Consider the following 16631-nt stretch of genomic DNA (forward strand, 5'->3'; position numbering starts at 1 on the left):
CTGCAATTTCCTGGGAAGATGTGTTTGAGCAGCAGGATCATACTGTAGCAGGGTACAGATGTTGTTCTCATGCAACATGAAACCCCTCCACATCAATGGCCCCATCTCTCTCACACATACTGCACTAACTTAACGTCTTAAATATGGCCCATATGCCATTGGTCCCACACTTTGGTCAAATATGAACAAATATTACTAGGGCTGTCAATCGATTAAAAAAATTAATCTAATTAATTACATACTCTGTGATTAACTAATCTAAATTAATCACATATATAATTTTTGCTGTGAAAGTATTTTAAATTTTTAAATGAATCATTGAATAATCAGCATTAGTGACATTAAAGTTCAAAAATTCTTTTATTATTATTTTCACTGTTCAAATAATGGCCATAATAATCTATGATATGACCTAATATGCTGAGGAAATAAATTCCACAGTGCTTCGGGAAGAATTTTTTTTTTTCACATACAAGGCATTTCAGGGCACAGATATAACCTAGGGGACACAATGAAAATAAATTAACCCTCCCCTCAATGTCAACACTTATTTTTTGCATTGATGTGTGACTATAGAGTTGATGAACTCCGGTGATATGCAAATTCCTTGCTGCAGACATTGCGGAGGACTTTATTTTCAACACTTTATTTTTATCAACACCATCAGGCCATTTTTTAAAAGTAAATGTTCCAATCAATGATCCAGGCAGCACATTTTCTTCTCTCTCATTCATTTTACAGTCTAATTTTTACTGACTAGAACGGCTCGGGGTCAAAGGTCATACGGAATCGATTAATCTGCACTAATTTTTTTAATCAGTTATTTTTTCTCAAATTAATTAATCAAAATTAATCAGTTATTTTGACAGCCCTAAATATTACAGTTGAAAATCATTGAACACACTGATTATTCTCATTGTCAACACTGTCTGAAAATCAACAATATACAATGACAGCAGGAAGCCTATGTTCCAGTCTTGATTCAGACCTATAAGGACATTTCAGACCCATGTAACATTGCAAGAGTATAATCAGCACTAAAGATTTGCTCTCAGGGTCCCCTTTCAGTTGAGAAGCGCAATAATAAATGAACTTGTTAATATAATAAATGTGCATCTTTGTAACAAACTATAAACATAACTCCGATACCATATAAGGGGAATGCATGGACAGCAGTCTGTAAAGAAAGAGCTCCAAATTCATGTAAGTAGCCTATCTATTTACTCTACAGTCTATAGCATAGCAGCTCTTTTCCATTTCGATTTTTGCTGAAGATTCAAATGGAAGGCTTCTACTGAATTCATCTGTTTGCCACTCAGTGATAGTAACCAAGATGACTTATGCTGTGATGTGTGCATAGTGAACATTACAGTACATCTTCAGAAGTTGTTGCCATGGAAGTAAATTACATTCACATCAGACATCTGTTGTGGGTTGGCAGTCATCCTTTTTGCAAACACTCCAATTAGGAGTGTAGCAAGTAGCATGCTAGCTGTCGAAGCCAGTGGGCATAACATTAGCTAACCCACTGGTTAAACCGCTGACTACTTGAATAACTTGGCTTAGGAACATAAACTGATAAATAGGCAACTTTTTACGACCTGACATTTGTTGTTATCTTTGTAGGATATCAAAGTATGTATCAATTAACATCGCTATCTGGCTAACTCCACCTACTGTACGAGCCTACTAGTGGTGGGAGAGTTTCAGTGTTCCGACCCGCTAAAGCAACTTGCTTAGTCTCTATTACAAGTAATGTGACCTGCTCAGAGTGCGGCAAAAGTGTTGTTCGCCCTATTAACATACCATCAAAATGATTTTGGAAACATTTTAAGGTAAAATAAAAACTCTTTAGGGCTGCTTTAACTGCCCATGGAAATTATTTTTGACTGGATTCAAGTCTCATGGGCTGTTTAACAAATTGACTTCTTTATGAATAAAGAGTTACATCAAAACCTCATAGTCTAGAAATAGATCATTCTGTATAAAGCAATGAGCCCACAACACACTACAACAGAGACGCACTGCATATGAACACTCACAAATTCAAGCACACTGCCAATGTGCACCCAGACGCTTGAGACACACACAGCTATCCACTCAAGCTTACCTTTCTTATTGGGGGCAGCAACTGAAAAAAGAGAGTGCTGGTCTAAGTTTTAAATTTGTTTTGGCAGTCACTTGATAACCACAGCCTGGAGTGTGCGGAACCGAGCAAAGACATTTTTCACATCGATGGCTTATAGTGTTCATATACCTATGAGGACAGGATATTGGTAATATCATGTAAATGAAGATAAGTTTGCCGCACATTGTTTACGTTATGTGCTTAACAGATTCTCTCCTTCCGGGCTAATGTGAAGGTCAGGCAGGTGTAGGAATGTCCAGGAGTTCTTGCAAGGGATGGATTAGATGTTTACTCACCATCTGTCTGAGACTTGCTGAGAAAGATCGTGCTGGCACGTGGATGATCCGAGGGGTTGTACTCCATGTTTGGATCTAAGTGAAAAATGTAGGAGGATGAGAAATAGAGTTTGTAGGCAACTCATAGATGTACACTGCTATTACCAACTATTGATCATTAAGGGTGTGTGGGTATGGTTTTGGCACAGCCACAATGCAGAATATTGATCTGTGTGGCACAGCACAGTAACAACATAAAGAAAGCCATTTGGCATTATGACAATAAACCAATGTGTTCAGAGTGTCTTGCTTTTAAACAGAAAGAGCCCATTATAAATCAGCAGACTAGAGGTAATTCCCCTAACTGCAATATCGCTCATTCAACACCAGGTGGCACATAACTGATCCTACAGTTAAACGTTAAGTGTGGTTCCCTCAACGTCCTTGAGGGAGTGGAGAACCCTTAAACTAAAAAAAAATAAAAAATTAATCCGATCTTAGAAATTAGCTAATAAATGTCACAGACAAAAGGGACAAATGACCACAAACACTGATATGGCTGAAACAGAGACACTCTTTAAAAAGGGCACTGTTAAGGATGCAGCCCACGTAAACATGTCATATCTTTTGTGTGCACACTCTTTTGAAGTATCAGCCTTTTGTATGCACGAGCCGCTCAAAGCTCAAAGGAAAGAGAGCAGCATGAGCACATTCAGCTCAGCCCCCTGAAATGCAAAGGTAGAAAATGTAAAACTGTGTTCATAGTGGGTGTTTTATGAGAATATATTCAACGCTAGTGTCAAAGCAATGTTATGATTTAAGTGCCTTAAACCCTTATACAGAGAATGGAATGGACGTCACAGAAAACTTCCTTTCCAGCAGGAAACTGCAGGAAAAGAAATCAGCAGGCAACCACACAAGCTCCCTCCTCCCAAACTACAGGACACACACACACACACACACACAATAAGAGGTAACTAGCTAAGTTGCTCAGCTCTTGGTGAAAACACATACACACAAGCCTGAGCACAGAATAATGATATGTAGTGACTGTAAACACACCAGTAAACATACCAAAAGGTATTTGTCCTTGAAAGACAGTTCCTTTCCTTTGAACGGTGTCCCTTATCATTAACTGGTAGATCCTGTCCATAGGGAAATCAGACCACTCAGTCCAAATAAGATCCACACACAACTAATATTAATGTAGTCTAATACTTATACTGGGATACATCATGGCTGATTAGCAATAACTCAAGCAGTACTTGTAGTGTACCACCAACTCTGAAGCTACAATATGAAGTTGTAGATTGTAAAGTTATCTGCCCACAACAGAGGGCAGGTCAGGAAACAGAAACAGATGGTTAAGAAGTGTGTGTGCTTTTTTGTGTGTGTGTGCATGCGTGTGTGTGCACGTGTGTGTGTGTGTGTGTGTGCGCGCACAAAATGTTCTGAGTCCTATAGAGATTTTTTGTAATCTTACTCTCATCCATTGAACCAACAGAGATAATCAAAGCACCCTTACAAACTTGACATACTTTACATTACATTACATTTGGCTGATGCATTAGCCAAAGCGACTAACAACATGGTAAACAGTTTAAGTTTTAAAGCATTCTCAACAATTTTAGGACAATTTAAAAAACGGTAGAGTACAGTAAGAATAAGTGCATCAGTAAGTGCTGTTTCTAACAGTTACGTGTCAGTTCAAGATGGCTGGTAAGTGCTAGGATCAGCAAGACTTGTTGAAAGTGGTGCTATGAGAGGAGATGTTCTCTAAAGAGCTGGGTCTTCAGGAGTTTTTTGAAAATGGAGGGATGTCCCTGCCCTTGTAGGAACTGGCAGTGTGTTCCACCAACGAGGAACAACAGATGAGAAAAGTTTGGATTGGACTGAGCGTACCGGTGGTAAAGCTAGACGTCGTTCGTCTGAGGAGCGCAGCGGTCTAGAGGTAGCGTATGTCTGTATGAGGGCATTCAAGTAGGCGGGAGCAGAACCGGAGACTACTTTGTAGGCAAGAGCCTTGAATTTGATACTGCATACATACTGCAAAGCACTGCGTAATATGACCTCCACAAAGTGAGAGAATGAGAATTAAAAACATTTTTTCCCATCCAGGAAAGGTCTATTATTTTGAATGGCTGTAAATGTACTGTATTATTTTGAATGTGGTATGTAAATGTACACTCAAATTGACTAATGCTATGGTACACCATTCTCTATGCTTGACCTTCACTCACCCACTGACTTAATAATTCTCATGAGCTATTTCTTTGTGTGTAATACTGTTATTTATGTTTGATGTCAAATATTGGACAAAAACATTTTTGCATGGGAAAATAAAGTAGCTTATCTTATCTTCTTATTGATGATTTGATAACAATTGGTTAAATAGCTTCTATATTGCTTTATTGGGGGCAGCCGTGGCTTACTGGTTAGCGCTTTGGACTTGTAACCGGAGGGTTGCCGGTTCGAACCCCGACCAGTAGGAACGTAGGAACGGCTGAAGTGCCCTTGAGCAAGGCACCTAACCCCTCACTGCTCCCCGAGCACTGCTGTAGCAGGCAGCTCATTCACTAATTCACAGATTGGGATAAATGCAGAGACCAAATTTCCCTCACAGGATCAAAAGAGTATATATATACTTATACTATTTTAATGTGCCTACAAAATTCTGTTATGATTGGCCTTAAATGGACAAAATGTGACAAAAGTTGTCCAATATCTAAAGAATGAAGGCCTGTATAAAACTCTTTTGAGCCTACCCCACTTCAGGAGACACTAGCACAAAGGCATACAGCCACCTGTCCAAAATGTATAAAAAAAAATAATATATGGAGCCAAATGAACATGACATATCTTAATGGTGGGTCCATGGAACTGTAGGCCTACTTTGTGAGAATGCCCCAGGACATGTGCCACATTTGTGCTGTGCATGATTCAGCACACTAGACAAGATGATTATGGGAAAAGTAGCTCTACGGAGCTGGGCCCTGCCTTGTGACTGAATATATCTAGTTCATATGAAATACTGTGAAATATCAGGATTTTCATTTCATTGTCAACTTAGCCTTGGTAAGGATTACTATGAACAGAGGTTAGCAAAAAACCAAGCATTATTTTTTGATAATTAATAAATCATTGAGAACAAAGAGTACAAGAGCAAGAGGGCCTGTAAGGAAATTGACACAATCTGAAAATGAGAGCTTTAATTTCATTTCACTAAGAACTCAGTGTCATCAGGAATTCCTGCATGACCATTATTTTAACAATTTCAGAGACGTTTAAATATCCAAGTCCACGATCAGGAGTCCACAAGGAGAAAATTGTAATAACCGTGTGGTGTGCAAAACCAGTGAAATCTGGACCTCTCCTGGAGTACGCTAGGCTAGTTGAGTTTAGATTTAAATACCACCGATGCGAAAGCTTAGGACACATGTACCTCATGCAGCAATATTCTCTTAAATTCCATCTTAATTTTCTTTTGAGAGAGAAAAAAAATAGAGAACTCAACTCTGGATGCAACAAACACTGTTACCACTCAAATTTGCTAACCCTGGTGTACAGAACGACGAATCTCACTTGGTCATACATTGGAAGTGCACGGCCCGGCAAGAGCATTTCAACTTGTGGTGCGCACTTTCGTATGTAGCTTTGTAGTTGCATACTGTAGCATTAGGTCCTCTAGCCTACATGTGCTATCAGTCAGTTTTAAGTAAATATCATTAATCTATAGCAGTTCTTTTTAATGGTCTATAGATTTGTCAGACACTTTAACAGCATTCAGTCTTTTAAATATGAACACTATCTACCTTAAAATACTGTTGCTGGTAATCTGTAATCTAATTACCTAAGATTCGCTGAAGCATGGAATAAACTAAATTAGCAGGTCTCATGATCTTTTCTTACTAAATTCATGCATTTGCTTCCTTATATTGGTCAGCCAATTAGTGGAATGTGAAAATTCGACATTTTCTCGACCGTGCGTAAAATTCTCTTAGCCAAGAGAAAGGCAGAAATAAGAAAATATTGGTGAATCCCAGAAATGAATGGGTACTAAGACAGATACAAGATACAAACAAAAATAAAAATCCATTTGCATATCATTAGCATGACTCCCAATGTGTTGGCGCATACCATCTGAAACAGAAGAAAATAGAACAGCTATGTTTCACCAACACCAGGGTATTGAGAGTGACCTTGAAGGGCTTTTACTTTAATATAATGTTCTTTCACTGAGAGTAAAGCTCATATAGCAATCATCTACAGCAAAGCAGACAATAAAAGGACCAGCCACAAAAGTGGCCATATTATGATAAGCTATCTGTTTGTGCTTGGGACTTTCTCTCTCTCAAACTTCGCATTAGATAAGTGTAAGGTGCGTGAAAAATAATTGAAGCCTATCCAATACAAGCAGAATCATGGAATAAAAATGATGACGCATAATGCCTACACCTAAAAACACTGATTATATGCAATTCTAAGACGAGTCTTTTGAATATATGTTTATCATCACTTGATTGATGATTTTTCTGGCGGTGGGGTTTGAAAAGGTTGTTCAGTAAAGATGGAGATGATGAAGAAAGGGGTGATTTGAGCACTTGTTTTAATGGTGCAAGCCTTGGGGGTTGGAAATGATGCAATATTGTATGTGTTTATTGTTGTAATCAAATAATAAATGTTAACAATTACTGAATGAAATATGTTTAAAGCTCACTATTCTTGGTAGCACTGAGTAAATGGTCTGCATCAGTTTATTCAGTTCCTAGTCCTGCGAGTGCTTTCACAGCAGACCTGATTATCTCAAATAAGGCCAACCCAGGACAGAGTACCAGGACAAACCTAAGTGCTTGTAAATAATCATGGTAATAGTCAAGGGCATAGTTTTGGACTCAGCTTTGGTGGGGACATACACCATACCAGTCAATTGTGTTGACGTGGCCTCAGTGGGCTAGTTTACACAGTGGGTTATTTTATGACAAATGCTTGATGTACGCTCCAATAACTTGGCAGGAGTTGATTAACCTGATAGTCTGGGCAGTTCAACTGATCTGACGCACACAAAACTTAGAAGTACTGATCTTCACGATCAACCCACCACTACGTTGGTACACAGCATTGATGTCCAATGTGACAAAAACAGTGATTAATGAGTGGTCATTAAAATGGATCGTGGTTGACAAGTTTCAGAATGTTGTTTGTATGGATTTTGTAGTGGTCAAACAGCAACTCCTCCTGACAGAAGAATGTGTTAGTCACCCACTGCATACATAAAGGGTTTTTGTATGTCAAAAGTAGCACTGAAACCTACAATGACCTAAGTGTAAGTGCCCAGTTTATCAGGTGGCCCAATCAGTTGCTGTTACATATACAAATAGCACTGTCAATCTGAGGAGCAACAATAAAAAGGAGTAAAGCAACACATAAGGGTGTGTGAAACTCATTTTGGACTGAAAGCCACATGCATAATATCATTAAAAAAAAAATCTTAACACCCAAACCCCTAATAGAACAAATCGAATGTTTTGTTTCAGCTTTTCTTGTTTTAGCTCACCCGATCGCCCTCCCTCCTCTCCCCTCCTGCTTTCCTTTAAGGGCAAGTAAATGAATAGACTCATTGTGTGTGGGGTGTTGGTGGCGTGAGGCGTCTGGTGTGTGTGTGTGTGTGTGTGTGTGTGTGTGTGTGTGGTGGGTGGGTTCCATTGTGTTGTAAATGCTGGGCAGATTGGCACAGACACAGATAAGGGGATGGGGAAAAGGACGGGGAATGCTGATGGGGTGGCGCTGCTTGCCCAAGTCACATAGGAGGTGCAACAGGAGCAAGAGGATTTTGTGAAAATACAGATATTTTCCACAAAATTAATATTCCCTTTTAAGACCGGAATATGCTGTTACAACTACATGGCTTTGCCACAGCCTGGTTACAGTGTTCATACCATAGCCAGGTCCATATGCCCACGGAAACCCAGGTTTGAGTCCGACCAGGGTCATTTCCCTGTCCCACCCCATCTCTCTCCCGCTCGCTTCTGGTCACTCTCTCTACTGTCCTGGGATACGTTTCCCAAAACCATAGTTGCTAACCTGTTAGCAACTTAGTTGGTGGGCAATGTGAGATTGTATTGCAACCAACAAAGTTGCTAACTTAGTTGATTAAAGGCATACAAAGCCCAAAACCAAAAAAAACAAAAACATGCCAGTGACCGGAACAATAGTAAGATAATGCACTGACTGAACAGACTGTCTCTTTTTATACCCTTTTCACACTTCAGGTTAAAATACTTCAGTTTGTCTGTAGAGACCTTCACTATGGCAAGATAGATGTGTCAGAGCCTTGTTGATGGTTGAAAAAAGTGATTTCCTTTGACGTAACAAAGCTGCCCCCAAAGTCTATTCTATATGTAATTTATTTGTAAATGCATATCCCAGTAAATTAAGGTATTTTGTTATGGCGTGGTGTTTGCATGAAGAGACTGGCATTTGGCCAACTGAGTTGGCTTTGCGTAACATGCCAACGAGCCAACATGCTGCAAATCATGAAATACAGCGATTTTGTGCTTCAGGTAACTCAAGCATACTTGCCTGGTACCTGACATCACAAAATACTATCCTGAGTAGACGACATCTATCATCTGAAGGCATGACAATTTTCCAATACGCTCCAATGGTAACTCAGAGAATTCAACAAACCTAGGGAATAAAAAAAAAACCTTTGTTTCTTTGCTTTTTTGACTCATCCGTTTAGCTTGTCTATGTGTAAAGAATGATTGCTATAACGCCATGGTTGCTAGTAACTTCTATCCATCCCGCCATCTTTAGTATTACTAGTGCTGGATATGACCAACATACAGTGAATGCATCAATTATCATCAAGCCATTGCAACTTCAAAGTATCCAGTAGTACATCTCCCAACGATCCTCTAACCAATAATGTGCCTTGGACCAAGCTATACACTATTTCAGCCAATCAACATGTTGGGTTATGGAGCAGGGAGGGAAGGACAGTAATTTAATTGGCTTTTGAGTAAGAATATCAACTATCTAGCCTACATAATACCTGTGTGTGTTTTACTTTTACTAACAGCTCCACCTATCAGTGTGTGTGTGTGTGTGTATGTGTGTGTGTGAAATGGGCAGGAAGGATAGCTGTAATTAGGTAAAGTTTAAGTGCTACCCCACCCGGACACCAAACCTTTGAGATCTGCTAGCCTCCCGAGCGGTGCCATAGCAACGCATCAGAAGGCACGTCAAAGCCCATTCTCTCTCACTGATGTTACTGCATCGGAGCTAAAAAACAGGAGACATTATAAGAGACTAAGATATTCGCTAAAAATGAACTACATTAAATTACAAATGCACAGAATCATTATAGTATTTTCTCAAGAAGGGGGGTCTTAAATTACAGCGGTCATGAGCTCTATTAATTACATTTCTGAATGCCTGAAAAAAGTGTTGGATGGATGCACTCAGGAAACAAAACTGGCCAGAATCCTGTCGGCTCTGAGATCATCTGAGAATGAGTGTGAGTAAGGGAGGACTATTCTGCATGCTTAAAAAGAGTGTTGGATGCATGTTCTCAGGAAACAAAACTGCTACTGCGCCCATCTCATAATTGAAGCAGCCTTTAACCAACAGGGTAAGGCACACCATCTCTCCAATCAGAGGCCAGGTAAAAAACATTTAAAGCAACACCAAAGAGTTTTTTGTACCTTAAAATAATGTTTCCAAAATCTTAACAGGGTGAACGGCACTTCTGCATTCGCTTTGCGGCCCTCTATCTGCTATAACCGCACTATGTAAGTTTGCCAGATCGGGTAGCGGATCTGTAGTTCAATGGAATGAGACATAAGAAACTACAAATTTGACTTGCATCTGATGTCGCAATACATCGTACTTTGATAAACTCATGCAACATATTCTACCTTGTCTGTGGACATCGTTATTTGCAAAGCCAGTACTGGATAAACAAATAGCGTGCATGCGACAGAGGAAAAGTTCTTTGGTGTTGCTTTAAGCAAGGGACTGTGGATAAAACCAGGAAGAAAATGGAAGTGAATAAAGAAAAATAGAAGGAATAAAAGCAATATTAGTGATGGACTGACCTGTATATAGTGATGTAATACAATGCAGATAGCACAGGGTTCAGTGTGTGAAGCTGACTCAGGTTACTGGGAGTTTCAGCTTAGGTGGCTGCCGAAGCGACACATAACTCCCACCTTAACTGTGATGTCAAATAATAATAATAATAACAATAAGGGTTTCCCACTGACTTGTTTGTTATTTATGTTGTACTACTTAAATTAGATAAAATATTTTCATTGTAGAGCTATGTCCACCTTGACGCTAAATCACGATCAAAACGGTTTTATCCAAGTTAACTCTGCTAAGTTCTTATCACAACATAGACCAAACTCTTCAATTAAAGGAACACACCAACATTTTGCCATCTCCACCTGAGTTAGATAAGATGATATAAACCATTCTCGCCTCTGTACATGCAGTAAGCCTGATGCACCAACCATTAGCCTAGCTTAGAATAGTTCAATGAGGTGATTGAAACCAACTAGCCTATAGCTCCCAAAAGTGACAAAAGAACTCCCAACATTTTCAAATTTCAAAAACCAATGATTTTCTAAGCATACAAACTTGGAACTATCTTCTCATTCAGGCAAAGCACTGCTACTTGGGTGGAGTGATATCCACACAGCACCTGAATAGCTTGGGTGTTACTTCTGCACAACACATCCCATGTAGCGTTGCCTGAATGAGAATATAGTTCCATGAATATAGTCGGTCCGTCCGTCCATCCGTCCCCCGGCCCAACAGCCACCACCTTAACTAACAAATTAACTAGCAAATTAATGTGGGAAACATCACATTATAACCAGCTGGTTAACATCAGAGGCTGGGCAGAGAAGGTATCACCAAAACCGCCCCTCCCTTCACCAATCCAGCTGTGCCCACCCCTTCACCCAACCCCCTCCTCAACTCTCACTCAAAATACTGTTGCTAGGCAACAGAGACATGAAAAGGCTCAGTTGCTCCAGACAGTTAAAGGCAGATAGATGAGATCTCATGCTCACTCCCTCACACACAAAAACCTACCAACTAGCTGCTAATGAGAGACTAAGCATGAGTTGACACTGAACTCTAATACTAATATGGGAGAGCCTAAATTATGGCACTACATAATGTTTTAGGGCACAAAATGTGACCGATTGAAGGACAGATCCCTCAAGAGTATCCCTGAGGAAGGGAGAAATCAGCAGTGTCAGAGCCAATTATTTGTGCTGAGTAACCCTACAGTCACACTAGCTACAAGAGACAGTGACAAAGTGACAGACGGGCATTCATTTTCAATGAGAGTGGGCGCTTCACAGCGACAGATACAAGTGGTCGTTATGACGCCAGCTAAGCAGGGCCAAAATAGACAAGAAGTCTATTTTATGCAAATGCTGAGTGTTGCAACTCGGCAACTGTCAAGCGAAGTGAAGGCGCTGTGACGTACATTTCTTGAAAATAATTCAAGATGGCAGAGCTAACTCATAGATGGCAGTATTTCATAGTTGAGCCCTTATATTTTGTAAAAGTTAGCAAGAAATAAGCACTATTAAATCTGAAAACTCTGGTTTTGTAGCCAAGAATTCCATCTGAGTTAATGAACGATCCATCTGCCAGCCACTAACTTTGTGCTGTTAGCAAGCAACTAACCTGCGAAGCCCAGCCTTGTTTACAAGTCTGTAATGCCCACTCAGCTGCAGGTTGCAGAGTTGTCGCTGCCTCCTGTAGCTAATGTGACTGTAGGGTAAGGAAGGTCTCCATGTACAAAGTCACTCCCAGAAGAGGAGACCGATATCAAGGGACATTGGTAGAGCTGACAACAGGTGGTGAGGCAATCGAAGAGCATCCCTTTTGCTTTGGGGGGTTTATGATAAATTGTTCCAAAAAAAACCTCAGCAAATCCAGAAAGACATAATCATTCATTGATTAGTCATTGCAAGCGCCTCTGATTGATTAATCACCACTATGTGGATACTGTTTTTAGAATTGATTTAGATTAAGTGTTAGTTAGTATAATTTGTATTTTAGTATATTTAGTATATTCTTTATCTTCTACTGTCCTTATTGCTTAGTTGTGTTTTTATATTATATACTTTAATTACTTTTTCTGCTGTTAAAGAATGTGTATGTGTTGTCTGTATGCTGCTGAGACCTTGAATTTCCCCTGGGGATCAATAAAGTATCTATCTATCTATCTATCTAACTAATGATCAATTTATTGGAGAAATTCCATCCACTTATGTCTCAAATTGACATTAGTGCAGCATGGGCCTACTCTGGTCTGCATAAAGGGGGGATCTCCATTGGCAGAGTGTCAGAGACCCAATTTGCATGCGAAAATATGACCTTGTCACAAATTTGCAGCAACTGTTTGCCAGAAGTCTGAAATTTCTGTAAGGGTTTGCGCAGTCATGTGCCTGAAACCTTATCAGGGTTCATATAATAATGCATGATTTTTGGGCTCATCTGGTCATAACTGATAGGCCTATAGAAGATGGGCTCCTGGCCTCTAGCATATGCCAATTTATCATGGTCTCAACTGAGAAGAGAGCCCCTTCTGGAGATAATTACTCGCACCTGCTCTCTCAAGTGCTTATTTTCTTGCTCACTCTTATTTTTTCAGATCCCCTTCTCTCCTGTGGTTAACCCAACAGGGATAACTGGCTGAGGTCATCAGGAAAATCATGCATATGTTATCTGAATTTTATCAACATCTCACAGAATGAACATTAACATAACAACCATTTACTGACTCATTCTATATGCCAAGTTTTAGCTAGTACACAAACTACCCTGGGCTGAATGGACGTCCAGCTGGTGGGAACATTTAAGGGAAAATCCAGAAGTGTGTTCGACTGCATTTTCAAATGTTCACAAGATCATAACATCCCTCCATTTGGTTGTGCCATAATCTTTTGCTGTGCATTCACATATACCAACTGCAATTATTAAGCCATGATGGCATGTCGTTCCACTACACTGGGCAGCTGTGTATGTGATGTCATACCGGGTAAGAACCCTCGGCTTTGAGAATGAGTGAGTAAGGGGGCTGGGAAGGCAGAGTCTGCTCAAACATGCAAATGAATCAAGATATTATTCATCTACTCCCCATGTAGAAGAGAGATGAGTTGAGAAAATGGTCATATAGTATGTCTTCTCATTTAAGAAATATGTCCCTTTAATGAAGAATATGGGGACTGTTGCATTTTGGTGGGAATCCCATTTCAAGGGATGTGATTTAGGGGGAAATACAGCAATATGGTGATAGACACCACTGTGCCAGGAATAAAAGTGAAGAAACAAAACCTTGGGTTTGGGAAAGGTGCTATATTATTATAGAGGTATACAGAACACAAAAGATTCAGAGATAAAAGAAACCCACAGTATTAAACAGAGAATGAAAGAGCACTGTTAAGAGAGGACCACTTGGCAGAGATGGCTGTTGGCTTTTAGTTCCAGGGGCTTCAGATGAAAGGTCAGGGATATTTGTGTTTCTGAACAACGCACTCTTTCAGCACCTGATGTCAGCCCTCTCCCTTTCTGAGCAATGCTCAGCAATGACTCACAGGGGCTCTAAAGATGCCAGTTATCAAACATGGTTTCAAAAAACCTTATAGCCTATGACCACCATATTATTCCTAATCTCAATCCCATTTTAAACATGGATGTCTTCATGCCTCAGAGACGGTCTAACAAGCAAGCTTTAAATGCGACATGGATATGGAGTTTCTATGTCCATTCATGTGTGACGTTTTGTAGTCCATAAAGCTGCATGGATTGGCAAATTGTCCAGGGCTGTGTATTGAGTTAAAGCTCTGTTTTGTGTTTTTACTTTATTTTATTATTATTTTAATATGATACACTACTTGGACAAGGCATTCTATGGGGTCTTCTTATCTGGCAGATAGAGAATATATGTGAAAAAACGCCGGAATTCCCCTTTAATATGCTTGACCTGAGTTTAAGTGGATCCTTTAATTTATTGCTCTTCTATCAATCTAATGTTTCCATGTGCCTGTATAGCACCAAACAAATGCAGAATGCTTGTCTATTTGCCTCTCTTCATCTCCCTTCAGGATGCACTTAAAGAAAAAATAGGTGAGTATGGTGTGCCTGAGTTAAGAAGAGGTGGTACATAAGTTGCACTGGGTTAGCAGGCCTGCCTATGAACTTGGTGGGGGTGGGGTCTGTGAACCAGTCTGGAATGAGGTTAAATATGGCTGGGGGAGGTTGGGGAGTGAGGAGGAAGAGACGAGAGGAGCAGAAGAGGAGGGCAGTACAGAAACCGTTCACTATCCCCAGTCAGCAATTCCCCTGTCACACTTGCACACACTTTAACAGAGAGAGGGTGGGGGGCTCCTTTTTATACAGAGATCCCGTTATAATGGTGTTACAAAAACCCTCATTATGCTGCCTTTGCCCCACCATCTTTGCTTTTAGATGGCATGCTGCCATCCTTGAACCAGATGTGTGACGATCAAGTTATTCGCTATGATGAACTACAATGATGCAATCAAGATCAATCTGTCAGTATTAACGCGTTAATCGCAACGCAATTAAAGTGTAACTCTGCCGAAAATTGACCCCAAGGTCTAACAAATAAGCCATAGAGACAGTATTTTTAGTGAACCCGGAGTTTATTACAGAAGACTGTTAAGAACACTTACCAACTTTCCCCCTTCCAGCTACTCCAACCCTCGCAAGGATTCGTTGTATCGTCACGTTTGGTTAATCTATTATTGGTGCTGGGGTTGGAGGAGCTGGTAGGGGGACAGTTGTTCAACAGCAACACAACTGTGTGCATCTAGGGTTAGTGCAGAGGGAGAGAGAAAACGCATACGCAAAACTAATAGGAGTTAGATGGGGTGACTGAGGTAAAGTAAATTAATTGGTGGTCACTAAATAAAGCTGCAACTCCTTTGATTGTAGCTGCATCTTGTGCATGCCTGCCCTACTAGACTAAGGGAGAGCCAGGGAAAAACACTTTTTAATTAAATGCAATTTACAAAGGGATCGTGCCACACTGAAAGTTACTATTTTGTCACTAGAAACCTACATCTATTCTCTGTCAAAGAACGTGCAGAATGTTTAATTCGTTCCGGTCAGGATGAAGCAGGCATGGAAGACAAGACTTTGAGGGGACTCGGATGATACTGGAAAGAATTCTACACACGTTTTTTGCAGCTCAGTAATTAAGATAATCAAACGGTAATTGTTATAGTCAAGATTTTTTTTATCTTGGTTTAAACCGGTAATCATTACATCCCTAACCCCAAAATATGTAAGGGATAATAATGGACGACACAGCGATCAGTTAACAGAAAAATAATGCACGTTACGTACGAGGTACGTTAATGCGGCCCCGACGAGCAGTGGAGTGACATTTCTCCTTCTCCACCTCTGCATTATATATTTTTTCTCCAGTGTAAGTTGCTTGCTTGTTTACATGTCCTGACCCTTTGTATAGCGACCTTGAAATGTTTTATATTTTTTGTATATTTTACAATAATGCTCTTTATTGGGACAAGCTTCTTTGTTGAAGTTGTCCATTGCTACTCAAAGTGAATTCTGCTTCTGTGACTTAATAAGAACACCCTTAATACTAGAAGAATCCGTTCAGCAGCAGCAGCAGCGCCTTGTGTGGATGTGATTTTGCCTTGAAAGCTGTTATACACATCTCCCAATATTGTAAAATGCTTTCTAACAGTCTTCTAACAGTAACTGTAACAGTCTCTTGTTCAGTCAATATTGAAATTAATCATCTCCATTTTGGTTCCTTGTTTAGTTTCCTTGTATGTCCTGGCAGTCTGATCCTTATAAATAGAATGGATCTTATGGCGAACAACTAGTTCCTTACAGCAACGGACTTCGATTTTGTAACACTTTTGTTGACTGCTGTACCATTGAGGACTGAGTTCTGTCCATCCTTGGTGGTAGGTAAAATTACTGCAATTACATGATGCTTATTAAATGCTGTCCCCAATTCACTTTTCACATTTTTTTCCAAAGGTAATATTATTGGCCACAACAGACTGATAAATATCGGTAATCGTTATCGGCCCTAAAATTCCATTTTGGTGCATCTCTACCAAGTAGGGTAGCTTATCATAGTCTATTGGTTTGACTGTTCAGAGAAGTGTAAAGAAGGACCGAACAAAGACTGAACTATT

At 39.9% G+C, this 16631-nt stretch overlaps 1 protein-coding gene across 4 annotated transcripts in view; it reads right to left on the reverse strand.

Moving 5' to 3' along the window:
• Positions 1-16631, reverse strand: part of ccny (cyclin Y) — a 33035-nt gene that overhangs the window by 12943 nt on the left and 3461 nt on the right. For 2 of the 4 annotated variants that reach the window (XM_076290382.1, XM_076290380.1), the window contains exons 2-3: positions 2425-2499; positions 2111-2131 (exon numbers count right to left, since the gene is read on the reverse strand). In XM_076290382.1, coding sequence (XP_076146497.1) covers positions 2111-2131; positions 2425-2499 — 96 coding nt within the window. The remainder of the gene's footprint in view (positions 1-2110; positions 2132-2424; positions 2500-16631) is intronic. The other 2 variants (XM_076290383.1, XM_076290381.1) reach the window with 1 other exon arrangement.

Source organism: Alosa pseudoharengus, unplaced genomic scaffold (assembly GCF_046254945.1).
Source record: "Alosa pseudoharengus isolate Yale_2024_CS ecotype anadromous, Long Island Sound unplaced genomic scaffold, YU_APseudo_1.1 YU_APseudo_1.1_scf_18, whole genome shotgun sequence".
Taxonomy (NCBI): domain Eukaryota; kingdom Metazoa; phylum Chordata; class Actinopteri; order Clupeiformes; family Clupeidae; genus Alosa; species Alosa pseudoharengus.